This window comes from Sus scrofa, chromosome X (genome assembly GCF_054392235.1).
Source record: "Sus scrofa isolate SSC_HxYL_T2T_F1_AM1 chromosome X, Sscrofa_HxYL_maternal_Yorkshire_Landrace_v2.0, whole genome shotgun sequence".
NCBI lineage: Eukaryota > Metazoa > Chordata > Mammalia > Artiodactyla > Suidae > Sus > Sus scrofa.
Window position 1 is genome coordinate 37,861,283 of NC_139401.1, and position 27,105 is coordinate 37,888,387.

Sequence of the window (27,105 nt, forward strand, 5' to 3'; positions counted from 1 at the left end):
GAGGCTTCAGTCTCCCTCAGAATACGATTACACTGCCTGCTTTACAGACTAGAGACTGCTATCACAAGTTGGCCTAGCGGTAACCCTTGGAGGGGGACGGGAAATGGCGGGAAGAGGGCTAAAGGAGTTTCTAGGGAGCTGATGCTCTGCTCTTCCTTGATCTGGGTGTTGAGTATATGAGTGTGTTCAGTTTGTGGAAAATACATGGAGCTATACACGTATGAGATATATACTTGTCTGTACATATCTTCCAAAGAGGGTTTTTCTTAAGTCAAAAAAAGGACTACAAAGCATCAAATTTTGTGTTACAATTCTGGATTTATGACATGCCTCAGTGTCATACAGGGGAGAACATATTTTCCAAATAGTTTAAAAGAGCACAAAACTTTATATCTAAGTCATACCAAGTAGGAAAGTAAATATTTTGAAATCTCAATTTTGAGATCTTTTTTTTTTAGGACAAGAAGCATTAACATACAAGTTCATGTTTTAACTACAGTAGAAATTACTGAGGTAGGAGTAGAGAGTAGGAAGGGCATTAGCTACAAAGACCTAAACATGGTTTTCCAAGCTGTGCTCCACTGTTCATGGCCTGAACCAGGCACCCACTTAATGTACTTTGCAGTCTAACTGCAAAATGCAAAAATGACCCTAGCAACACCTACCTGGGAGGGTTTGTATAGAGATGAAAAATATTGTTTACAGAGAAGATAACATGAGCAAACAATAAGTATTTGTATAGAGATAGACATGATTTTGGAAAGGCCACTCTATAAAAAGTAAGATAGAATCCCTGGTGTGCATTGAGAACGGTCCAAAAACAAGAAGCTGGGACACTTTTTGCCATGTCCCAGATCTTATTGCAAGAAAATAGTTCATTTAAAGTGCACACTCCTTTGCTCTACCCTCTTGTATGCATCCCCTTCTTCTCTGCCAGGCATCTGGCAGCCAGAGCAAGCAAGGGAAGAAGGTGGATGCCTGTCAGGAGCAGTCCCGGGACAACAGGAAAGTGGAGGGTGGCCTCACCTGGGCCACAGGGCATGATGCTCCCAGACCCTCAGGTTTCCCAAAAGAAGTCTGAAAAACTTTTGTAATGTAAAATCTCCTGTTATTGCAATATTGGCATCTGATTCAAATGTTTAAAAAATCACTATGTACACCAAACAAAATAAGTCTTCAGGCTGGACTGCACCCAGTTGTGGCTTCCCAATTCTTCCCTTCTAATGACATTACTTTATAACCTCTAAATTTTCCCTTCTTTTTACGTGCCAATCCCTTACTTCATTCCTAATCCTCTATTTCCTTCCTTCCTTCCTTTTTTTGCTTTTTAGGGCTGCACCAGCGGCATATGGAGGTTCCCAGGCTAGGGGTCTAATTGGAGCTACAGCTGCTGGCCTATACCACAGCCACAGCAACACCAGATCCGAGCCGCATCTTCGACCTACACCACGGCTCACAGCAACGCTGGATTCTTAGCCTACTGAGAGAGGCCAGGGATCGAACCTGCATCCTCATGGACACTAGTCGGGTTTGTTAACCACTGAGCCACGAAGGGAACTCCCTTAATCCTCTGTTTTCACTACCCAATATATTACAGGTTGACTCTGATAAGTGGCCTGCAAAACTGAATGCAGCGCTCAGAGTACTGACCATCTTGCCGGTACAGTTTCATTCTCATCTTCAGTTTTAGTCTATTATTCCCCCCACCCCTTTTTCACTAGAAAATTTACCTTCCTCTTTATCTTAAACAAATGCAGGATACATGATTACATTTTGCATGTCAATGATTTTTTTTTACTATGTGATAAAAACATTAACATATAGAGGGAAATCTGTGGTCCTGTGATAGCACTAATATCTAAATCTCCGGCTAACCAAGTGAGTGCCATTAGCCTTGCATCACGGTTCAAATGCGGAGGGGCAGCATTTGACTCATGTACGGTGTCTAGTGGTAGTTTCACTCTAGCCCATATTTAAGGGTTATCATTATTGTAATCCATTCCATTCCCATGGATCTACTTCCTTAAGCTAAAATGGGGGGTTGCTATGTCATCTTTAAACAAAAGTAGGGTTCACAGGCACATGAAACAAAACTCATGCATGTCAGTGACATAAGAGATTCATGAGGGTAGCACTATACCTGGCTTGATGTGATCACAGGGGGTAATTAAAGTGATACAGATTAGTGTTTGCTGAGTACCCATAATGTGTTCCAGGTGTTAACTAATTTAATTATCAAAAGACTCCACCCCTTCCTTTCTAAAAGAGGGACGTAAGACTCAGAAAAGTTAAAAACAAAACAAAACAAAACTTTTCCAGGTGTCCACTCAGCTAGTCAGTGAAGGGCCGGGTCTGGAACTCAGGACCACTGGACTACAGAGCCCGTGCTCTGCACCAACTCTGCCCAAATAATCTGAAGACCATAATGGGCTGCCAACGAAGTTATTTTTGCCCCTCCCCAACTGATATTTAAAGCATTGCAGACTCTTGTTGATAAGCGTACTTCAGAAATATCCTATTCTTAACATATCATCGTATATAGTAACAGTAAATAAAAATTTAGAATTTTTTTTCTCCCCAGAGCACCAAAGTCTCTGAAACATACATCTCCCTTCCTATATTGAGCAGTATGCTAGTAGCACTCTTTGATACTACTTTCTTAACATCTAATTCTGAATCTCTTTCTCTGCAAAGCAGATTTCTGGAGTTCACTCTTTCAGGCAACGTGGGCTCTGCCCGAAGCCCTTTCTGCAGCCCTCTACTGCTCCTTCCTCGGCTCTTGGGGCCCCTGTTTCCTAGAAGGTGTTCCTACCCTCCCTCCTTTTCAGACTTCCCTTTCTCAACCTCCCTTTACCTACTGATGTTTCCCTGAGTTCTCTCTTCAGTTCTCTTTTCACATTATGAATGTGGCCTGTCATTCAAATCCGCAGTTGTAACCTACATTTATAAGCCAGTGATCTCAGTGAACTCAGCAATCTTTCCTGAGCTCCAGTCCCAGATATGTATCTGCCTGGTGAACATCTCCTGGATCAAGAGGCCCCAAGCAATCTCCCCAGCTGGCCCCTACTCCACTGTTCTCAGCCTTCACTGATTGAATGGCACGCTTTCTACCCAATTCTCCAAGCAAGAAACAAGAAAAGCTTGGCTTTTTCCCTCCTTCCAAGCTCCATATCTTTACTAAGTCCTCCAATTCTATCTCTAAATCTTTCTCAGTAATATACGTCCCCAGCTCCCCATCCCACTGTCCTAGTCCAGCCCTAGTTCAGTCTCTGCCTAGTCTACCCTAATTACCTTCGGACTGGTCCTTGAGTCTGGTCCGGTTCCCTTCCAATCCACCCTCCACATTGCTGCCAGAACGATGCTACAAAAGCCCAAGTGTGCTCATTTTTCTCTTGTTGAACACCTTTAAAAAACACAGAAGGTCCCGTGCCTCTCTATCCAGACCAAAGGAAACTCTAGGCTGCAGTCACCCTGAAACACTCTCACGGCTCCCGTCAGCCTGGCTCCCATCGCCCTGCCCCCTCTTCACCTAGGTATGTTTTTTTGGTCATGACTCAGTTCACATTTCACCATCACTCCCTGGAAGCCTTTTCCTCGTCTTTCCCAGGGGCAGCTAAAGTGCCACTCCCGAAGGACTCTCTTGTACTGGTGCATTTTCTGGTCTGCCTAGAGAAATCGCCAAGAGTTCCTAGAGATCAAGAGCCACATCTTACTCTGCATAGCCAAGGTACAAAATGATTTTCTTCTTATTAATTAAGAGATTTCATGGAGGAAAGCCATAGATTTGCTTTCCTATCATATTGTTATCTTTGGGCAGTCTTGGTTAAAAACATGGGAGTATTGGGAAAGAAAAAGGCACTGATAAGCAACAATAAGGCAAAATCATAAGAACGCTTTTTTTTTTTTTTGGCTGCACCTGCTGCATGTAGAAGTTCCTGGACTAGGGATCAAGGTTGCACCACAGCAGTGACCTGAGCCCCAGCTGTGACAACATCAGATCCTTAACCTACTAGGCCACCTACCAGGGAAGTCCATAGAAACTCTTTTTACCTGGTGTTCTTGCAAGAAAGCTGTATCTAACTAACCTCTGATAGGTTAGAGGGCCACAGGCGGTTTACTGTAAGCAGCCCTCACCTCTACCTGATTTGAGGAAGCTTCTGTCCTCTTCTAGGTGCTCAATACATAAATATTTGTTGAATGAATAGTATATATCAAATATTAAGTTATGCATCAGGTATTGGGCACATAAAACCACATTTAACTTTTACAGTAGAAGGAATTACAGCACCTTCCTCCATGGAAACATTTTTTTAAATTTTCTTTTTAATGTGCATGTATATAACAAACTTATCTCTACAGTGATATAACAGAAAACGTTTCAAGTGCACTCACCTGGAGTGCTGCTGGCCAGCAGCAGATGTTTCTGTGGTACTCCTTGGGGGCTTACCTGATTTTTCTGCCAGAGTCCTCATCTGAAACTGTAACTCAATGGATTCTACGTACAAAACTCACATTTGCCTCAGAAATGATCAGCAAAAGCTTGATCAACCAAGCAGATGGGGACAACAAAGGAACCAGTTATTTCGATCTACTTTACCAAGTATTAATTCAGGTCTCAAAATGACTAGGCTAGTGTTCTTCTGACCAGAGCACAGGCCTGCATGAATTACTGTTTCTAAAAGAGCATAACAAAATTTTTTTTTTGGCCAGGGAAATGTGAAGAAATGGGTAAGAATTGCTTTTTACAAATGGTTACCTGGACCAGTTCAAATCCTGAGAGGGACATATCTTAAGAACATCGTATCAGAGTTCCTGCTGTGGTACAAAGGGATCTGAGGCATTTCTGGAGCACTGGAACGCAGGTTCGACCCCCGGCCTGGCACGTGGGTTAAGGATCCGGCATTGTTGCAGCTACAGCACAGGGTGCAACTGTGGCTCGGATCTGATCCCCGGCCCGGGAACTGCATATGCTGTGGGGCCGCCGAAAATGAAAAAAGAAAAAAAAAAATGACTTGTTTGACGTTCCTGTCGTGGCTCGGCGGGTTAAGAACCCAACTAGTATCCATGAGGATGAGGGTTGGCTCCCTGGCCGCACTCAGTGGGTTAAGGATCTGGCAACAAGCTGCAGCACGGGTTGAGGATGTAGCTCGGATCTGGTATTGCTATGGCTGTGGCCAGGCTGGCGGCTATGGCTCCCATTCAACCCCTAGCCTGGGAACTTCCATATGCCGAGGGTGTGGCCCTAAAAGGCCAAAAAGAAAAAAAAAGAAAGAAAAGAAAGAACATCGTATCAGTATTGCTGGCTGATTATTTTTTTAGTGGAAGATGAAGGCCCACACCTTTCATGTTAGTGACTTGAGTTGAAGAGTTTCTCATCTCCTTGGAGGTTCTTCCTTTATAAACCCCACTTCTGTCATCCATCTTATTTAATCTTAAATCTACTTTTTTTTGTGGGGGGGGAGCCATGCCTGCGGCATGCAGAAGTCAGGGATCAAACCTGCACCACAGCAGCAATCCAAGCCCTTTCAGTGACAATGCTGGATCCTTAACCCGCTGCGCCACAAGAGAACTCCTTAAGTATACTTTTTTTTTTATGGCTCCACCCTTGGCATACGGAGGTTCCCAGGCCAGGGATCGAATCTGAGGCGCAAATGTGATGTACACCAGTTTCGACAATGGTGGATCCTTTAACCCACTGCGCCAGCCAGGGATTGAATCCCCACTGCCACAGAGACAACGCCAGATCCTTAACCTGCTTGACCACAGCAGGAACTCCTCAAGTAAGGCTACTATTGAAATACCCATGTTTTGCACTAGAACTAACAACAAAGCACATACACTTTAATGAAAGTATTAATTCAATTCTATTAACTTTAATGAATGTGGTAGAATTTGGTAGAACACCGCAATGCAAATCAGCATATTTGGCTAGCCAGGGGAAGCTACTCAAGAGCCTTGCAGCTAAGACAAGATTTATAACTGCTCCTCGGAATGTCTTCACTTACTATCCTAGTCCTTCTCCTCATATTCTCATTCATGGAAAATCAAACGTGCAAAGAATTCAACTACACAAAAGTTCCAGGAAGTTTACCATCAAAATCCTCCCTGATAAAATGAAATATAAGAGATCCCTTGTGTCCAAGATGTAGAAGGGACTGGGAAAGGAAAGCTATGAATAATGGCCAATCAAACTCGCTGCATTGTATACAACAGAATTACTCTCCTGGAAATCTAGCCTTTCTAAAATTCAGTTTAGTTTTTCTTTTCACAAACAACTACTGATTGTAAACATTTAATTTTTTATTTTACTTGAAGCATTGTGACAAGCAGCAAACAGAGAATTACAGAAGAGTGAATGAATACACTGAAGGTACGAAACAGACACTGGGAATGACAGTACTAAGAATGACAGTCTGGCAGTAGAGGGAAAGCTCAGAAATTATGGGAGTTCAGAAATACAGAATTACAGAAGACAAGAGACATTAAAGCTGTCATAACTCTGTAAGAGCAAGGAATGTTTTACAGAAAACTAGATTAAATGTAACGTATAATTTTTCTTCCTTAAAATTTTTTTCTCATGCAAATAGCAAACACGTTGGAATCTAAGAGTTATTACAAAGGGCTATAGTTATCATAACATCTAATCTATTCCATTGTACAGATGAGGAAACTGAGGCCCAATGAGTAGCTCTGCCTGGCCAATATTTAGTTTTTCTTAATTCTACAATGTACATTTATCTTCATTTTCATTAGATATTCTGTCATTTACCAAACAGTAACTAAAAGAGGTATCACTTTGTAGATTGTTGCAAAAAAGACACATAAAAGGTAAAAAGTAGTATTTTTAAAAAACGTGACTTCCTCATTTTAGCCTTAGAATACCACCCATTATTATAAAATTATTCTATGCAATAGGCAAATTGTAATCACAGACTGAAAAAAGTAGGCTAACATATAAGAAATTAGATGTTTTCATAACCCTAAAGATCTATGCCATTTTTAAAGGGACTTATTCGCACACACAAAGTACTTTTACAATAGACTCCTGTTTCCTAATGAGGAGGTCCTTAATGAGGAATTATAACACTAGATGCTATGACCTTTTGATATTTTCTAGTTATATAGTTATAATATCGGGGAAAATACACTAAAATATTAGTTTAAGAGGAGCCAAAATTTACCAGTGCCTCAAGTTATCGTTTATCGGTTGTTACTGTACCACATGTAAAGTAACTGTGACATACAATTGATTTAACAGAATGAGTGCCTATTACACATAAGGTGTTCACAGTGTTTGGCTGGACACAATCATGTCAAATTTAAAGGTTGTTACTTCAATTCCAAATAATGTGGTAATACATTATTCCAGAATTTTTTGGAACCTGGCGGCCCATTTTCTAAAAGCTGTTTGGCCTGCACTGGCCTTTGGAGCCTCTGCGCTTGATGCTCTTTGCCCTTTCCCTCTCTATTAGAAATACGCTTTTTTGAATATGTTTTGCCTTTGTCATATTTCGCAGATTCTCTGATTTTGCTCGCTTTTTTGGATTCTCTTCCTCCACCCTGACCTCCCTGCCTTTCACCTTCTGCATTGCCTGTCTCCTGGTACTTCCCGGTCTCGTCCTTATCCTCCTCCTCCTCTTCCTCCTCCTCTTCTCTCCTCTTTTCTTCCTCTTTCCTCTCCCCTACATCCCTCTCCTTTTCCCTTGCCCTGCCTCCCCCCTCCCCTTCCTCCTCCTCCCCCTCTCCTTCTTCCTCTTCTCCTTCCCCCTCCCCTTCTCCTTCTTCTCCTCCCCCCTGTTCTTCCTCCTCTCCTTCACCCTCTTCCTCTTCTCCTCCCTCTTCTTCTTCCTCCTGTCCTCCTTCTTCTTCTCCTCCTTCTTCCTCTCCTTCTTGTTCCTCCTCTTCCTCTCCTCCCCCATCTCCTTCCTCCTCCTCCCCCTCTCCTTCCTGCCCTTCCTCCCCTCCCTCTTCTTCTTCCCCCTCCTCTTCCTGCCCCTCCCCATCTCCTTCCTCCTCTTCCTCCTCTCCTTCCTGCCCCTCATCTCTTTCCCCCTCTTCTTCTTCCTCTTCTCCCTCTCCTTCCTGCCCCTCCCCATTTTCTTCCTCCTCTCCCCCCTCCCCTTCCTGCCCCTCCCCATCTCCCTCCTCCTCTCCCCCCTCCCCTTCCTGCCCCTCCCCATCTCCTTGTTCCTCTCCCCCCTCCTCTTCCTGCCCCTCCCCATCTCCCTCCTCCTCTCCCCCCTCCCCTTCCTGCCCCTCCCCATCTCCTTGTTCTTCTTCCCCCTCTCCTTCCTGCCCCTCCCCATCTCCTTCCTCCTCTCCTTCCTGCCCCTCATCTCTTTCCTCCTCTTCTTCTTCCCCTTCTCCCTCTCCTTCCTGCCCCTCCCCATCTCCTTCCTCCTCTTCCTCCTCTCCTTCCTGCCCCTCCCCATCTCCTTCCTCTTCTCCCCCCTCTCCCTCCTGCCTCTCCCCATCTCCTTCCTCTTCTTCCCCCTCTCCTTCCTGCCCCTCCCCATCTCCTTCCTCTTCTTCCCCCTCTCCTTCCTGCCCCTCCCCATCTCCCTCCTCCTCTCCCCCCTCCCCTTCCTGCCCCTCCCCATCTCCTTCCTCTTCTCCCTCCTCTCCTTCCTGTCCCTCCCCATCTCCCTCCTCCTCTCCCCCCTCCCCTTCCTGCCCCTCCCCATCTCCTTCCTCTTCTCCCTCCTCTCCTTCCTGTCCCTCCCCATCTCCTTCCTCTTCTCCCCCCTCTCCTTCCTGCCCTTCCCCATGTCCTTCCTCTTCTCCTCCCTCTCCTTCCCGCTCCTCCCCCTCTTCTACCTCCTCGCCCTCCCCCTCCTGCTCTTCCTCCCCCTCCTCCTCCTCTTCTTCACCTTCTCCCTCCTCTTCCTCCCCGCCTTCTTCTTCTTCTCTTCTGTCCCTTCCTTGCTCCTCCTCTTCCCCTTCTTTCATCCCTTTGTTTCTTTCCTTCTGACGGCCTTGTTCCCTCTCCTTTTGCTCCCGTTCCTTCTCCTCTTCTAGGTCTTTCTCTCCACTACCCAGCCTCTCTGTTTCTTCTTCTCCTTTGCCTTTCTCCTCCTCCCCCTCCTCACTTCGCCTCACTTCTACTCCTGAATTACCCTCCTTCCTGATTCCCTCACCTTCACCTTCAGGCGAGAGCTCTGTCTCTCCCCCTGGCTTTCCCTCGTCTTCACTCACCTCTGGTCTGTCTGAAAGGTCATCTGACAGGAGCTCTGCTTCCTCCTCCTCATTTGCCTCTCTCTCTTGCTCCTCTACTCCATTTCCTTCCAAGTCAGCTTCTTCTTCCTGCTCCTCTGGGATCTCTGACAAGTGGTCACACTTAAAATCATATTTTGCCATAAATTTGGGCATTGTGGGTTCAGTCTCTTCCTCATGGATTTGTTCAATACATTTTCTGCTATACCACAAATTTTGGTCAGTTTCCACTTCATCATCCTCTTTCTCTCCATTGCTAAATTCTATTGACTCAGGCTGCTCGAATCCATCAGCTGTGCCCTGCTGACTTGCACTCTCACCTTCCAAGCAACTGTCTGGCTCCTCTACAGATTCTCTTTCACTGTCAAAGCTCATATCTTGCTTGTTCCTTTTACTTTCCTTAACAAGTTTTTCATTTTCTTCATTCTCAACATTCATGTCTCTATTTGGTAAGTTGTCAAAGAATGTATCAACATTTTGTCTATGCTCTTCACTTTCTCTTATTTCCTTCGGATCTGTCACTTTCGCCAGATCAGTTTCCTTCTCAGAGACTATTTCTTCTGCTTCTGAATCTTTCTGATTTTGTCCTCCATCATTTTCCTTTTCTATTTCCTCACTACCAAGAGGATAGACACCAGGTTTATTTTCACATCTAAACATCCCTTTTTGTGAACTCTCTGCACCACTGGCGTTGGCCTGAGGCTTACGTTGGCCTGAGTCACTACCTACGTCCTCATCTGCAAATGCATCCATAGTCATAGCTGCTTGCATCACGTACACTCCTTGTGCCAAAAGTTGTTTATATGCTCTCCCTTCGTTCATTTTTGGGGATATCTCTTCACTTTCACATTCATTACTACCAACATTTTCAGTATAAGCTGTATGCTGCGTCAGCTTCTCAATTGTTTCTTGGTTCTGTAAATTTTTTGAAGTAATCGTCATACTACTATTAATCGACAAAGGTAACTTATCCACTACAAAATACTGCCAAGATTTTACATTATTATAGGTTTCACTAAGAGAATAAAAATGCCCAGTTTCACCAGACATTTTGCTCAGATTTTGTTTTCTTTGGGGATAATTTATGCCACTCTTTAAGTGTGTGGAACATCAAATCTTGATCTAGTAACATGTATCTGCGTTTAACTTTCAAATTTACCACCTGCCTTAATTTTGCTTTAATTAGTCACAGTACCATCAATATTGATTCTCCGCCCCTTGTGTTAATCTGAATCAATTCTTAAATATATTTCTAGACTGATTTTGCAAAACACTGCTAAAAAAATGCACACTTTTCTTTCTGTCTGTCTTCTTTCTTCTTTTCTTTTTTGCTTTTTAGGGCTATACCCGCGGCATAAGGAGGTTCCTGGGCTAGGGGTCGAATCGGAGCTGTAGCCACCGGCCTACACCACAGCCACAGCCACGCCAGGTCCGAGCCGCGTCTGTGACCTACACCACAGCTCACGGCAACACCGGATCCTTAACCCACGGAGCAAGGCCAGGGATCAAACCCATGCCATGTGAGTGACAATGCTGGATCTTTAACTGCTAGGCCACCAGGGAACTCTTTGGTCTTTTGAGTCCATGAAATTCACAAAATTAAAGAAAATAAATGAAAACAAAGTTTTCAAACACTTGAAATAATGAATAGCTTATTTCTAGAAGAAAAAACTGAAATAACTATACATGAAATGTTTTTATTGATACACTTAGTAATGAATATATGTTTTTCCTAAACAAAATCTTTAAAGTTTTCAAATTTTTGACCCTCTTCCTTTTACCTACTATATTCTTTAATTATAATAATTTGCATTCATGAAAAATTAAGTATGAGAAAAATGTACTTAATGTAAAATATAAGATTTTATAAAACCTTTATAAACTTTTATAAAAAACTTACATAATGAAACATTGAGATTTTAATGATCATCACAAAATATTAAATTAACTGCTTGCTGGGCAAAATAAGGCAAAAATCATATTGTTGACCTAAATTCTACAAGCTAATGGAATGAAACAGATGATGAGTTTGGGTCTCTAGATAGTAAAACCTCACGAAATCACGTATTATAAATTGTGATGAGTGCTAGGCCTAGAAAGAGGTCATCTTTTGCTAAATAAATTACTAAACAGCACAAATTAAAAATTAATATGTAGAAATATTATAAATAAATCATTTTTTATTCACTGAAGTAGGCCTGGTAGGGCCTCTACTTGAAACAGCTGTGTGAAGGATAAAATAAAAATCAGTTTAAAAGTGTTTTTCTTTCCTATTTGTTCTAGGTCTCTTTAAAAAGTCACCATTCTTTCAAGAGCCCTAAGAGACACAGAGGCCCAGCTGCCAGAAGTTATTTCTAAATAGTGTCCCTTTATTCCCCTAACACAATAAAGGAGCATGGAGGAGGCAGAGCCCTGAGTCTAAGAGGAAGGAAAGATACACAAAGGCTGTCTGCTTGGAAGTACAGTCAGTCAACAAATGAGTCAACACTCACTGAGCGTCCACAACTTGTTAGGAGAACAGCTCTCCCACATTCAGAAGGAATGCTGTTCACCATCATGCCTCTCCATAAAAATACAGATAAGGCTAATGAGGACCGGCACGTAGTTTTTACACTTTAGCAAGATTCTCTTGCATTTCAATGACTTTGATTTTAAGGATTTTTAGTTCAACAATGTGGCAAAGGCACTAGAGATATAAATTAAATGTTTCCTCTAGCCTTCATCCTTTCATTTACATTTCTCCAATTTATTTTTCTAATCCCCAACGCTTCATCCTTTCACCTCACGGGTCTTTAAAGCCAGGAAAAGCCAGTGGTTTCAGAGCAGGCTCTTATCTCTCCAGGGTTGTGAAAACCAGACTATTCTTTACTTTTGCTGTTCATTTGTTATTCATTAAAAGTCTCTCTTTATCACCCATGCATAGTTTCTAATTTCCAAATATTTAATCTTGTTTTTATACTACCAATTCCTTGATAAACTAAAGCCTATTCCGAACACTGTAAAAGCAACTGTCAAATATTTTAACTAAAACCACAAAATGTTAGAACTAGAAAAGATCATTCTGTAAGGTCAGCAAGGTAACCCACCCAAAGTCAAACTCAACAGAAGTGTGAGAGGTGCTTTGATAAACCATAGCCTCTTCTAGCATTAAGAACTGCAATAAAAAACTTGCCTTGACGGTAACAAAGCATAGCCATCGTCACTTGTTAGTGACTCCAAAGAGCAAATTTTAGCAGTGAAATTCTGTCACTCTTGCTGCATCACAGAAAATACATACCAACAGAACAAGCTCAAATTGAGGCTGTATGTGTACTGCAAGCCCCGGCCTTTTAAATCCTAAAGTAAGTGAATGCTTACCTCTGCTGCGTTCTTTCCAGAAACCTTTCAAGAAAAATATAAATAATTCAAACTGTTCTTACCCACCATAGTGAAAATAACTCTCTATAGTATACCTTTTGTTTTTGAATTGGCGATAATTTAAATTTTTCATTGGAATTCAGGTTCATCATATGTGTCTGAAATAAATTTAAAAAAATATGTTCTAAAAAGGATAAAGACTATATATATATGATTATATATTTATATGTTAAAATATGTATAAATAAAATGAATACAAAACAGTTCAGATAGTAATACAACAAACTCTCAATTGCATACTAATAATGTGAGGCTTGAAATGAATTTTATTGTATGTAACCTACATCTCAATAAAGCTGACTTTAAAATAATGAAAGAAACCAAAACCAAAATAAAAAGCTTTTTTCTATGCATATAATAGCTTATTAGGAAGTACACATGTACACAGACATACAAATACATGAGGAACTAAAATTCAAACATATTTAGGTCAGATAAATAGGAAAACCATTACCATATTTAAGACATCAGTAGTTTTCCCAAGGCTTTCTGAATCCTCTGCTGAAAAATTATCTGTCTCTTTCTCTTCGGTCATTTTATGTTGAAAATAATCTGAATGATGAAAAGAGAAGAGAGGAAACCAGATTTCAACAGAAAAGTGAAAGACAGCTAGACAATGAACAGAAATTATTCTCTAATATAAAAGTAGTTATAATTAAAGTCCTTTAACCTCATATTCAGGGAATTGAACAGAATTCATTCATAGTGACAGCAGCTTTTAAAATCTCTTTTTGAAAATTTAAAGACCTTGATACTGATAAGATAATAACTGCTTTGTCCCTACGAACAGGCAAATGCTATTCCTTTAGGATAAATACTACCCAGGTATCAGGCACTGTGATGGTCAGTCCCCAGAAAGATCCCCAACAACCCATATCCTTTTTTTAATGCATACCTTTGTGGGTTCCTTTCCGCATTTTTCCAGATTGGTCTGTATGGCCAATAAAATAAAGCAGAAAAGCAGACGTAACTGTGATGCTACTATGGCTTACGTCTCAGTCTCACACTGCCTGTCTGTCAGTCTGCTGTCCCTGTCTCTTTTGGATCACCTGCTCTGGGGGAAGCCATGTTGTAAGTGAGCATCCCCAGGGAGAAGCACATGTGCTGAGGAAGGGAGGTCCCTTACCAATGGCCACGTGAGGGAGCCCAGAAGAGGATGCTCCAGCCCCAGCCGAGCCTTCAGATGACTGCAGGCCCATCTGACAGTGTGACTGCAACTTCATGAAACACCTTGAGCCAGATCCACTCAGTTAGACTGCTCTTGGATTCTTTTTTTTTTTTTTTTGTCTTTTGTCTTTTTTGTTGTTGTTGTTGTTATTGTTGCTATTTCTTGGGCCGCTCCTGCGGCATATGGAGGTTCCCGGGCTAGGGGTCGAATCGGAGCTGTAGCCACCGGCCTACGCCAGAGCCACAGCCACGTGGGATCCGAGCCGCGTCTGCAACCTATACCACAGCTCACGGCAACGCCGGATCGTTAACCCACTGAGCAAGGGCAGGGATCGAACCCGCAACCTCATGGTTCCTAGTCGGATTCGTTAACCACTGCGCCACGACGGGAACTCCCTGCTCTTGGATTCTTAACCTCACAAATTGTGAGAGATAGTAAATGTTTGCTGTTTTCACCTAAGTTTTAGGGTCACTTGTTATGAAGCTAGTGAAAGGACATAGTAACTTGTACAAGGACATAGAAATTTTCACAGAAAACTGCTAGGTTATTATATCATAAAACAGATAATTAAAAGTTACAAGCTTGGAGTTCCTATTAGTGGCTCAGTGGGTTAAGAACATGACATAATGTCTGTGAGGATGTGGGTTCAATCCCCGGCTTTGTTCAGTGGGTTAAGGCTCCAGCATAGGTCACAGATGCAGCTTGGATCCAGTGTTGCCGTGGCTGTGGCCTGCAGCTGCAGCTCCACTTTGGTCCCCAGCCTGGGAACTTCCATATGCTGCAGGTGCAGTTGTAAAAAGAAAATAAAAGTTAGAAGCTTTACTTGACCTTACATTTTTCTCAATTCCTATACCCCTACTCAGCACACATATGTTTGTTTGAGAGGAGCTCCTTAATGAAGTCTGGACCAAAAATGCCAGTCCACACGGACCTCTGCCTTGTAAATTCATCCTATTCAAATGAGCAAACCATCAGTTTGTTTTTATTCCATGTGAGGTATTACGTAGGAGAAATCACATCTGAATGTTGGCAATCAGGAAATGATTCACTAAGGAGTTACAGGGAATGAGGAGTAGAATTCTGAGAGGCAGAGATAGAGGTATACACGGAAGAAAATAAGCCCAGTGCTAACAGAGAAGCCTCGGAATGGCTTATATTGAAGGCTTACCATGTGCGTGGAACATAAGCTTTGATACATGTCAGGTTAACTCCATGACAACAAGAGAGGTAAGTGTTATATCCCCATTTTACAAATGAGTAAATTAAGGTGCAGTGACTCTTTTGGTGTCAGGTGTCCATGTCAAGTCTGCCTTGACTTCATAGCCTTTCCAGTCAGCCTGACTGAGGAGCTCAGTTTGATCAGAATCAGGGGTCAGCAAACTTTTTTTTTTCTGTAAAAGGCCATACAGTAAATGCTTTAGGCTTTGTGGCCATATAGTTTCTGTCCTAATTACTCAAACTCTGCCATGGTAGTGTGAAAGTAGCCGCAGACAATACATAAACAAACGGGCAAGACTGGGTTCCAATAAACTTTAGAAAAACTGGTGGCTGGCAAGATTTCACAGTCTGTAGACTTGTGCCCTAAATTAAGCTTTTAATAAGAAAAAGGCCACTGGGGGATGAAGCTGGAAAAGCAGGTGGGAACTACACATGGAGATTTACACCTCTTTTCTCTTTTCTTTTTTAGGGCTGCGCCTGCAGCATATGGAAGTTTCCAGGCTAGAATTTGAATCAGAGCTGCAGCTGCCAGCCTACGCCACAGTCACAGCAACTTGGGATCTGAGCAGCATCTGCGACCTATACTGCAACTTGTGGCAACAGCGGATCCTTAACCCACTGAGTGAGGCCAGGGATTGAACCCGCATCCTCATGGATACTTGTCAGGTTCTTAACCCACTGAGCCACAAGGGGAAATCCTGCGCTTATTTTCAAAAGAAAAAAAAAATTTAGGGATCCTCTGAAGATATTGGAGCAGATAGGAACTGAACTGCACTTGAGGGAGAGTAACACAGAAAATACTAAGCAGGATAGATTGGAGATGGAAGAGGAAGAAGGTTTGGAATATAGAGAGTAGGTCATTTAAGCTCATGGTCTTGCCTTATGCTCAACTGAGAAAGCAGAAGTCATCAGACCCACTTTATCCCCTAACCAACAAATACACACATTTACCTACATTTTCCTGTTAAAATGTAGGTTGTGTTTTTCTTCTTAACAAAGACTGCTCTGTAGCCAGCCCTTCCTGTCTTCCTGGGATCTTTGCACCTTTGGTGATACCCTCTCTCTCATGGGCTACGACCTCTCTGAGACTCCTGGCTCATTTGTATTAGCATACAAATATGCTCTAATATTTCCCATCGACTCTCCCTCTCTCTAGCTGCCAGCCCATTTTTCTGCTCCTTTTCATGACCAAAACAGGCAAAAGACCTATCTACACACCCTATTTCCTCTTCACTTTTTCATTTCTCATTCTTTTTTTTTTTTTTTTTTTTTTTTTTTGTCTTCTTGCCTTTTCTTGAGCCCCTCTTGTGGCATATGGAGGTTCCCAGGCTAGGGGTCAAATCGGAGCTGTAGCCACCGGCCTACGCCAGAGCCACAGCAACGTGGGATCCGAGCCGCGTCTGCGACCTACACCACAGCTCACGCAATGCCGGATCCTTAGCCCACTGAGCAAGGCCAGGGATCGAACCTGCGTCCTCATGGTTCCTAGTTGGATTCGTTAACTACTGTGGCATGACAGGAACTCCTCATTTCTCATTCTTGCCTCAACTTTCAGTGCTCTGCCCTCTGTCCTGATCTTCCCCTAGAAGTACTTGTGTCAGGATCGCCAAAAATCTCCATGATGCCAAATCCATGGGAGGCTTCTGTGAAATCTTTTCCCTTGACCTTTGGGCAGCACTTTGAATCCCTGACTCTGCTCTCTCTTAATTTCCCTCCTCCTACCCTACTGGCTGATGAGGCTGGGGAAGGAGGCTTTGCTGGCTCTTTGTCTCCTACCCTCTACGTGTTAGACATTGTCAGGGTAAGTTCTGGGCCCTCTTCCTACTCTATTCTCCAACAGGTGATTTCACCAGCTTCCATGGACTATAAATACCATCTCTATGTTGATGGTTTCCAAATGTCTAGCTCTAGTCCAGATTTCTCTTCTGATTGCCATTCATTCATTTTCAACTGCCTGCTTGATATTTCTGCTTGGATGTCTCACAGGGAGCACAAGCTCAGTGTTTTAATTTTTTTTCCCTCAAACTAGTCAACTCTCCTCCTGCCTATGCATCTATGTGTAATCCATTAATAAGTTTAGCAGGTTCAGTTGGTTCTACGTCTAAAATGTATTTCAGATCTGCTCACTTCTATGTTCACTGCAAACATCTTGGGTCCATACCCCGTCATCTCCTGCGAAAGGCTCTTAGGTATTCCTCTCACCTCAGTCTAGAGTCCCTAGAGCCTCACATGGCAAAAGTGAACATCTTAAAATGCAAATTGAATTGGAGCAGAGCACTCCACCGTTTGGAACCCTTTGCTGACTTTCCATTGCCCTTAAGAAAAACACATAAGTCAAATGGGCTTCTCATGGCCTAGAAAACTATGAATATTTTTTTGCTGTCTCTTTTGCCAGCACCATCTTGTCCTGCCTCTTCCCTCACTCTCCAGCCCCAGTCATCTTTCCTTTTCTTATAAACAGCCTCCAAACTTTTACTACATTATTTTCTTTGCCTAGAATATATACATCCTCTCTCTTTGTGTGGCTACTTTCTTATCCTTCATGTTTTAGCTTAAATATCACCTTCTCAGCCATGTCTTCCCTGACCTCCTTCTTGCCATGAGAGACACTGAAGTTTGCAAATAATTTAGAAGAAGTCACATTATATGTTGGGATACAACTTTCAAAATACAGTTTATTATGTTGGTTTTAGTAAGCAGTTACCAAAAGATCAGCTTTTCCCTTTGCTCCAGCTACAAAATTCTGTCTCTCTTCCCATTCAAATCTCTTGAAGTAGGAAAGAACTTGCCCCAAACCATAAACTTCTCTTTTTGTCGTACACACTGTTGTTAGGATCTACTTTTCTCATGTGCGGGGCTAAAGAGTGCCAGTGATTCTTATCTCAAAAGGAAACACGCAAGAGCTGTGGGTGTGATGTAGGAAACCCGGCTCATTATCAAGATGTAGACAGTATTCCACTCCCATGACTCACAATTCTTGCCTGAGTTCCTGATCCTTTGTTACCTCAATCTTCCGTCTAGGTTCCTGAGCCCAAAGATACTCAACATTTTCTATGCCGTGGTTCTCAATCCAGATGCCTGGATCGTCTGCTTAATTCTAAACACACTGCTTACTCTGACTGCCTGGTCCTGGTTTCTTGTTCTGCCCCTGTCATCTGAGCATATGCCCCACAGCAACACAAACACACGCCTAAGATACATGAATGTCCATAAATAAAATTATTTAGAAGGGGTGTATAACAGCTAAAGAGCTGGAATGACAACTTAAAACATGAAATCTACATCTAACAGGCAGTGAGGCAGAGGTGTTCGTATTTATTAACAGCAGAGGTGACTATATTTACTAAGAGGTTTCTAGAGGTACTAGACTCAATGTTAAGCATTTTATTCACCATATCTCATTTAACTGTCACAAGCACTCTCTAAAGTAGGCATTATTAAAGTCATTTCAAAGATATGGAAACTGAGGCTTAGAGAAATTAAGTCACTTTCCCAAAGTCAGTCACATAGTTCATAAACGTCTGAGCTGGCATCTGATCCCAGATCAATTTAACTCCTCAGCCCATGCTCTTAATCACGCTGCTATACTGTCTGAATGCAGAACTTCATGTAGGTCCCGAAGACCTGTATTTAAATCCTGATCACTTCGTTTGGAAACTGAGTGACCTTGGGCAAGTCACTCAAACTCTTCAAGCCTTGCTTTTCTCATCTATAAAAATGAAGACTATAACTCCCACCTAGTTCATGGAGGTGCTTCTGGGTGTAAAGGACATAATCTAAGAGAAGGTACTACGTATGCTCTACACTGCTCTCTAAAGATAGTGCTGCTCTTGTTACATGAGATTTTTAGGGTCGCCGAGGATGCTTTTTCTCTTAGTGAAGAGTATTCCTGGATTTGAGTTCAAATGACAGATGTCAGTCTCTAACTAGGAAGAAAACAATTGAATTGGAGAAAACACCTTGAGATAAACATGCAAACAACAGGAAAAAAATGGCACATTTCTTCTGAGCGCAGGCAGAGCATCAAATGTTACCTGGTTCCATGGGCTCTGTGGGGTCCTTCTTTTCAGGCATCATTTTCTCTAGCAGATTAGTTGTGGACATACAGAAAGGAACGGAAGGAGTAGAAAAGCTAACGGGTGGAGCGAGAGTCCCTTCAATTGGAGGTAGTGTTTCCGTCATTCGAATGGAGTCTGGGGATTTCTCCTTTAAAATAAACAGGTTAAATAAACTGTTAGACAATGCTATACATTTAATATTGATATAAACTACCCTGAGGTTGCTAAAATACTTAAGAGGGAGACTTCAGCATCAGCTGCCCCACAACAATTACTTTTTAATAATCCCCAAGGCCCCCCAAATATTTTGTTCTGTTGCCCCTGTATCTAAGTTGCTCTAAATTGTTAATTTGGAAGTCTGCTTTTCACAAGATGGGGGGGAAAAATGTGTGTTTTCTCTGCCTTCCCTGAGGAAGAAAAAAAGAGTTACTCATGAGACATAAACCAACAACTATAAACTATTTATAGGATATTTCTCATTTTTTCCATATATACTTTTTTATAATAACAGGCCACACTTAATCTTTTTATCTCTAAAAAAATACATTTTGGCACTTAGAGTAATTTTTTTTTTTGTCTTTTTTGCTATTTCTTTGGGCCGCTCCCACGGCATGTGGAGGTTCCCAGGCTAGGGGTCGAATCGGAGCTATAGCCGCTGGCCTACACCACAGCCACAGCAACGCGGGATCCGAGCCGCGTCTGCAACCTACACCACAGCTCACAGCAACGCTGGATCATTAACCCACTGAGCAAGGGCAGGGACCGAACCCGCAACCTCATGGTTCCTAGTCAGATTCGTTAACCACTGCACCACGACGGGAACTCCTAATTCGTGTGTTTAATTCTGAGTTCATGTTAAAATTTTGTAGGCCCTCAATTCTAATCATTTTATTTAGTAAATTTATCCAAGAAGACACTTCTTTGGTTTAAAGAGGAAGTGAATTTTTTTCTTCCAGTTTCCTTTGCAGTGCTAGATGGCATGACTACATAGAATAGGCCACAACTGTACCCGCTCTCTTCGACGCACACGTGCGGATAAAGATCTATGCAGCACATTTCCTGAGTTCAGATCACTGATGGGCAGAGATGTTGCTGAGGCTGAGCAACAATCATTTATTTCATCCAGCTCAGTGTTATCTGCCATGTCAAGACGTGGAGTGGCAAAAACGAGCATGTGACATCCACCACAGGCAACCTGCAGCATAAATCCACTGTTAAACTAATTGACACTGGCTTCAAACACAAATAGTTTTCAGGAACAAAACATTATCTTTGCAGAAGACTGAATCTCTCTTTCCACACACACACACACACACACACAGAATTACAATATATGTACATTCTTCAAACATTATGATTGAAAATTGGGAGTTCCTGCTGTGGAGCAACGGGATTGGTGGCATCTCTGGAGTGCTGGGATGCAGGTTCGATCTCGACCTGACTGTGGTGCAGGTCACAACTATGGATAAGATCTGATCCCTGGCTCGGGAACTCCATATACCGTAGGGCGGCCAAAAAAGAAAAAAAAAAAAATGTCACAGAGGCAAAACTAAGAAGTCATGGCTACCGACTAAACATGGGGGGATGAGGGATGGTAAAGATTCCAATAAAACTTAAAATTAGAATAAGCTTAATTATGCCACTTTACTTTCTATTTGATATAAAGTATAGAGGAAAACACTATTTAGCACATTCTATTTCTACTTGCAAGTAAGAAAAATTATTTTAATCTGGGAGCAATACTAACAACTTAAAAAAATTACTCAGAGAAGTTCTACTTGGAAATAAGTGATCCAAGAACAAATCAGTCTCTTGGGATAATTATGTTTCCAAGCCTTTCTCTTCACATGAAGATTTTTTAAGTTCACTGATCAAAAGTCCTGAAAGCAAAATGCAAGCATGCACAACGATGGAACAATAAAATCAACATTTACAAGAGTTTGAGATTTTTAATAAAATGCTTAAAAAATTGCGTAGTGTTTGCAATACAGACTTTTAGTATCTTCACAGTGTTTTACATGGTGGCATAGAATAGCATACTCTGAATCTTTCCTTCATAATATTTTCAAAGTTAAAATTGATACAGTTTTGGAGTTCTCTTGTGGTGCAGTGAGTTAAGGATCTAGCATTGTCACTGCCGTGGCCTAAGTTGCTGCTATGGAGCAGGTTCGATCCCTGACCCAGGAACTTCTACATGCCATGGGTACAGTCAAAAAAATTGATATTTTTTTTGTACAGAACTTTTAAAAAATCCTACTAGGATTATAAGCTTAGCAAATGGGAATCTGGTCACTATGTCCATCACTGCATGCTTTGTATTCCTCATCCTCAGTCCAGTATCTTATACCTAGCATGCATTCATTAAATATGTGTCAAATCCAGGAAGGAAAGTGGGAGTTCCCACTGTGGCTCAGCAGGTTAAGAACCTGACGTCGTCTCTATGAGGATGCAGGTTTGATCCCTGGCCTGGGTCAGTGGGTTAAGGATCCGGCATTGCCACAAGCTGCGGAATATGTCAGAGATGTGGCTTGGATCCGGCGTTGCCGTGGCTGTGGCGTAGGTCACAGACGAGGCTCGGACCTGGTGTTGCTGTGGCTGTGCCATAGGCCTGCAGCTGCAGCTCCGATTGGACCCCTAGCCCGAGAACTTCCATGTGCCACAGGTGCGCCCATAAAAAGATGAAAAAAGGAAGGAAAGTGTTCCACAGGACAAGGCTCTGAGACTTTGGAGAACAAATTTCATTTTTTTTTCCCTGTCTTTTTAGGGCCGTACTCACGACATACAGAGGTTCCCAGGCTAGGGGTCAAATCAGAGCTGTAGCTGCCGGCCTACACTAGAGCCACAGCAATGCCAGATCTGAGCTACATCTGTGACCTACACCACAGCTCACGGCAGCACCAGATCCTTAATGCACTGAGCAAAGCCAGGGATCAAACCTGCATCCTCCTGGATGCTAGTCAGATTCATTTCCGCTGAACCACAATGGGAACTCCACGCATTTCAAGTGATATTATTATCACCGAGTAAAGAGAATTTTCAAGTCTATAGTTCTTAACTGGCAAAAGCGTTAGAAACAAGAGAGATACAGCGCCTCACTGGGATGGCACTGAAACAGCACCTTATCCAAATAACAATAAAATGTGCTTTCGAAGCTCTTCGTTTGTTATCAGATTTTCTCTTGCACAGGATTTGACAGTCTTAGTGATATCTAATCCAAGAAATATTTACAGATGACCACTGTGAGTGAGGCAGGCTGCTGGGAGCCACAGGAAATACAAAGCTTCCGGCATGGCACAGTCCTGGCTCTCAGAAGACATGAGAATGAAGTAGAAGAGGCAACAGGGAAGATGGTGAAAGAAGAACATTAAGAAAGGGACAGACATTCAGAATGCCATGATGTCTGACATGTGGCCTTTAGGACACAAGTATATTTACTAGATACAGCCATGACACCATTTCATATAAACATAAAAGTACTTATTTCCTATGAAATACTGAAAGACTCAAATGTGGGAGGGAATATGAAACTGTAAGCAGGGAAATGTGATGGTCTTACCAACTGAACTATAAACCTCAAAAAATTAGAACACAAAGTGGGAATGAACTGATTGGTAAAATTCTCCAGTCCAAGTCCTAATTTTCCATGTCGACCATCTCCAAAAGTATACATAAGGCCTAAATCTAAAACGGAAAAAAAAAAAAGAGAATCATAAAAGTGTTACTTTCATGGATCTATTTGTAAGTAGACAAATACATTCACATACATTGCAACTGTAATTTTCCCCTCCAATTTTGCATTGAATTTACTCTGATGCGTTTATGTTTCCACACTCTTTATGGCCCCTGTGGTGACATCGGGCAATAGATACACTGAGAATAAATCACTGAGCCCTTGGTGGTTTGTGAAGCTGAGACCCAGCCATAGGAGGCACTGTGTAGAGCAGCAGCAGTCCAACGTGGGATCTCGTGATACACACCATCTTCTTAAGAGGAAGGAGATTTTTGTATTCTGACCCCTTACATCCCAACACAATCTATTTTCTTTTTTTCTGGAAGTCATTGATTAGATGAGGGTCTCTCAACTTTGGCACTACAGACATTTGCGGCCAGATAATTCTTGGTTGTATGGGTTTGTCCTGTGTGTTGCAGGATGTTTAGTGGCATCCTTGGCCTCTACCTACTTAATACACATAGAATACCCTGCCTCTGCACTTGTGACAATAAAAACATCTCCAGACATTGCCATGTGTCCCCTGGAGAGAAAAACGTCACCCCTAGTTTAGATCAATCCAACTGTCTCTTTTACTTCTGCTCCAGGGTTGTGGAATGCTGCTGAAGGAAATGCCATAAACCAACCATGCTGCTAAGTCGCCACACCACTCCTGGGATCCCCTTACATAGCTGGGCCCATGACGATGATGAGTAATTCTGTCACTTCCCCACAGGTAATCCTTTCGCCCCTGCCATAGCAGCTATTCTGAAGCTTCACTGCTAAGCCCTCTATCTCAAGTGAGGGCAGTGCTGTGGAAGCAGAAGTAAAGGAACAAGGGTCAGTATGGGTGCAGAGAAGGGGCTCTCCCTGTAGTTTGGGGATTAGGAAAGGCCTCCAAACTGAAGCCAAAAGGATTAGGGGTTAGCTGCAAGAAGGGAGCAAAGAATCTTCCAGTCAGAGGTCAGCAGTGTACACAAAGGCTGTGAATCCAGAGAAAACACAGCGCAGTGACGAAGCCGAAAGGCTACCAATGTCTGGAGCACAAGGGGAAAGCGGTAGGAGATGAGTCCGAAGAGGTAAGAAGGAACCATACCACGGAGGATCTTATTGGCTTATATTAAGAATTTGTGAACTCTATCTTAAGAATGAGAATGAGCTAAATGAATGGTTTTAAACTGAGAAATGATACGATTATATCTAGGGACTTGTAGTTTAGGATGGCAAAGTAATTGTATACTAAGGAAAGCCAAGAGAGCTGCCTGAAAAAATAATTAAAAATAACAACATAATTCAATAAAGTGGCAAGGTCAAAAATTAACATCCATTTATATGGAACAACAAAAGACCCAGAATCGCCAAAGCAATCCTGAGAAACAAAAACCAAGCAGGACGCATAACTCTCCCACACTTCAAGAAATACTACAAAGCCACAGTCATCAAAACAGTGTGGTACTGGTATCAAAACAGACAGACAGACCAATGGAACAGAATAGAGAATCCAGAAATAAACCCTGACACCTATGGTCAATTAATCTTTGACAAGGGAGGAAAGAACATAAAATGGGAAAAAGAAAGTCTATTCAGCAAGCATTGCTGGGAAACCTGGACAGCAGCATGCAAAGCAATGAAACTAGAACACACCCTCACACCATGCACAAAAATAAACTCCAAATGGCTGAAAGACTTAAATATACGACAGGACACCATCCAACTCCTAGAAGAAAACATAGGCAAAACACTCTCTGACATCAACATCATGAATATTCTCTCAGGTCAGTCTCCCAAAGCAATAGAAATTAGAGCAAAAATAAACCCATGGGACCTCATCAAACTGAAAAGCTTTTGCACAGCAAAGGAAACCCAAAAGAAAACAAAAAGACAACTTACAGAATGGGAGAAAATAGTTTCAAATGATGCAACTGACAAGGGCTTAATCTCTAGAATATATAAACAGCTTATACAACCCAACAGCAAAAAAGCCAATCAATCAATGGAAAAATGGGCAAAAGACCTGAATAGACATTTCTCCAAGGAAGATATACAGATGGCCAGCAAACACATGAAAAAATGCTCAACATCGCTGATTATAAGAGAAATGCAAATCCAAACTACCATGAAATACCACCTCACACCAGTCAGAATGGCCATCATTAATAAATCCACAAATAACAAATGCTGGAGGGGGTGTGGAGAAAAGGGAACCCTCCTGCACTGTTGGTGGGAATGTCAACTGGTACAGCCACTATAGAGAACAGTTTGGAGATACCTTAGAAATCTATACATAGAACTTCCATATGACCCTGCAATCCCACTCTTGGGCATCTATCCGGACAAAACTCTACTTAAAAGAGACACATGCACCCGCGTGTTCATTGCAGCACTATTCACAATAGCCAGGACATGGAAACAACCCAAATGTCCATCGACAGAGGATTGGATTCGGAAGAGTGGTATATATACACAATGGAATACGACTCAGCCATAAAAAAGAATGACATAATGCCATTTGCAGCAACATGGATGGAACTAGAGACTCTCATACTGAGTGAAATGAGCCAGAAAGACAAAGACAAATACCATATGATATCACTTATAACTGGAATCTAATATCCAGCACAAATGAACATCTCCTCAGAAAAGAAAATCATGGACTTGGAGAAAAGACTTGTGGCTGCCTGATGGCGGGGGGGGGGGGGAGTGGGAGGGATCGGGAGCTTGGGCTTATCAGACACAACTTAGAATAGATTTACAAGGAGATCCTGCTGAATAGCATTGAGAACTATGTCTAGATACTCATGTTGCAACAGAAGAAAGGGTGGGGGAAAAAATGTAATTGTAATGTATACATGTAAGGATAACCTGACCCCCTTGCTGTACAGTGGGAAAATAAAAATAAAAAAAAATTAACATCCAAAACAAATAGATTCCCTATAAATAAGCAATAACCAGTGTTTAGACTCTAAATTTAGACTGCTATGCTTCTTACTATTAGGCATTTCTTTCTTTATATATGCTTCTTATCATCTTTTTGCTTTCTGCCTCCTTTCCTTGACCCTGATTTCCTTATCCAAAACGTTAAAGAGGTCCTTTTTTAAACTTATCTTTAGCCAGGAAAAACCAAAACCAAAACCAAAACCAAAAACCTCTGATCAAACTGCCTGATTGCACTTCCAACCTTGGAGCTTTTGAAAACATGAGCCCCTGTCTATATTGGGGGCCCTGGCAAGAACGTACAGATAACTCACTACACACCTCTTGATCGTCCTGGAGAAAAAAAAATCATAACTTCTGCCCTTGGGGAGTATTCATGAGCAAAAATATCAAACAAAGGTAATGTCCAACTATTTCTGCAATAACGTCTTTCCTCAGGAGAAAAGGTACTATGAAAGTTTAACCAAATAATCTTATTGAATGTTAGATGATCCACAAAAAGTGTGTATTTACTATCAGTGGTAATTTAGAGTACTATGAAGGAATAATAATTGTTTACATTATATATAGTTCAATTTCATGTTACATTTACGAGGACACTGATAACCTGAACATGGGCAGGTAGTTCTCTCTGAAAGGTTCTTTGGGGAAGAAGGGACAGTGTATGGTGGTATCTTGCATTTGCGGATCCCTAGTTCCTCTAACCAGATACCATTAGATGAGCTCCACTGCAGCAGAAATTTTTGTAAAAGGGGAAAAAATGCAGAAATAGTAGTATGTGGATTATTTCAAAACATTTATGACTTTTTAAAGCTTTACTTCATTTTCAGATAGAAATGTGAGTTAGAAATAGAAAAATTATAGTCTTTTGTTCCAAAGCCATTCTTTTTTTTTTTGGCTTTTTAGGGCCGCACCCTCGGCAATATGGAGGTTCCCAGGCTAGGGGTCGAATTGGAGCTACAGCTGCCGGCCTGCACCACAGCCACAGCCACATGGGATCCGAGCCGTATCTGCAGCCTACACCACAGCTCACGGCAAGGCCGGATCCTTAACCCACTGAGCGAGACAGGGATCGAACCCACAACCTCATGGTCCCTAGTTGGATTCGTTTCTGCTGTGTCACAATGGGACCTCCTGTTCCAAAGCAATTAAAATTGGAGTATATGAAATGGGATGGACATACTATAAAATTTGGTTGTGATGATTGTTGCACAACTATAAATGTAATAAAATTAATAAAAAATTAAAAAAAAATAATCTACAAGTGAGTCAGTCATTCATTCTAGGGAAGCACTTTCATTGAGTCCTCCATTGGCAGCGCCTAGTTTCTAAGGCTGGGAAGTAGGCCCAACGCAGCAGCTCCCCTGGATAAAGGTGAAACTACAGAG

General features: G+C 42.1%; 1 protein-coding gene across 49 annotated transcripts in view; it reads right to left on the reverse strand.

The window, feature by feature from the left end:
* RPGR (retinitis pigmentosa GTPase regulator) overlaps positions 1–27,105 on the reverse strand; it is a 284,289-nt gene that overhangs the window by 14,460 nt on the left and 242,724 nt on the right. For 24 of the 49 annotated variants that reach the window (XR_014835264.1, XR_014835261.1, XR_014835258.1 and 21 more), the window contains 5 exons: positions 22,631–22,755; positions 20,084–20,269; positions 19,051–19,222; positions 13,085–13,182; positions 12,666–12,728 (listed from right to left, as the gene is read on the reverse strand). Coding sequence is in view for 26 of the 49 variants with exons in the window: in XM_085007620.1 (XP_084863746.1) it covers positions 12,666–12,728; positions 13,085–13,182; positions 19,051–19,222; positions 20,084–20,269; positions 22,631–22,755 (644 nt within the window). In the remaining 23 variants the exon portion in view is untranslated. Of the gene's footprint in view, positions 1–3,900; positions 10,129–12,665; positions 12,729–13,084; positions 13,183–19,050; positions 19,223–20,083; positions 20,270–22,630; positions 22,756–27,105 lie in introns of those variants that run through there. The other 25 variants (XR_014835260.1, XR_014835259.1, XR_014835256.1 and 22 more) reach the window with 3 other exon arrangements.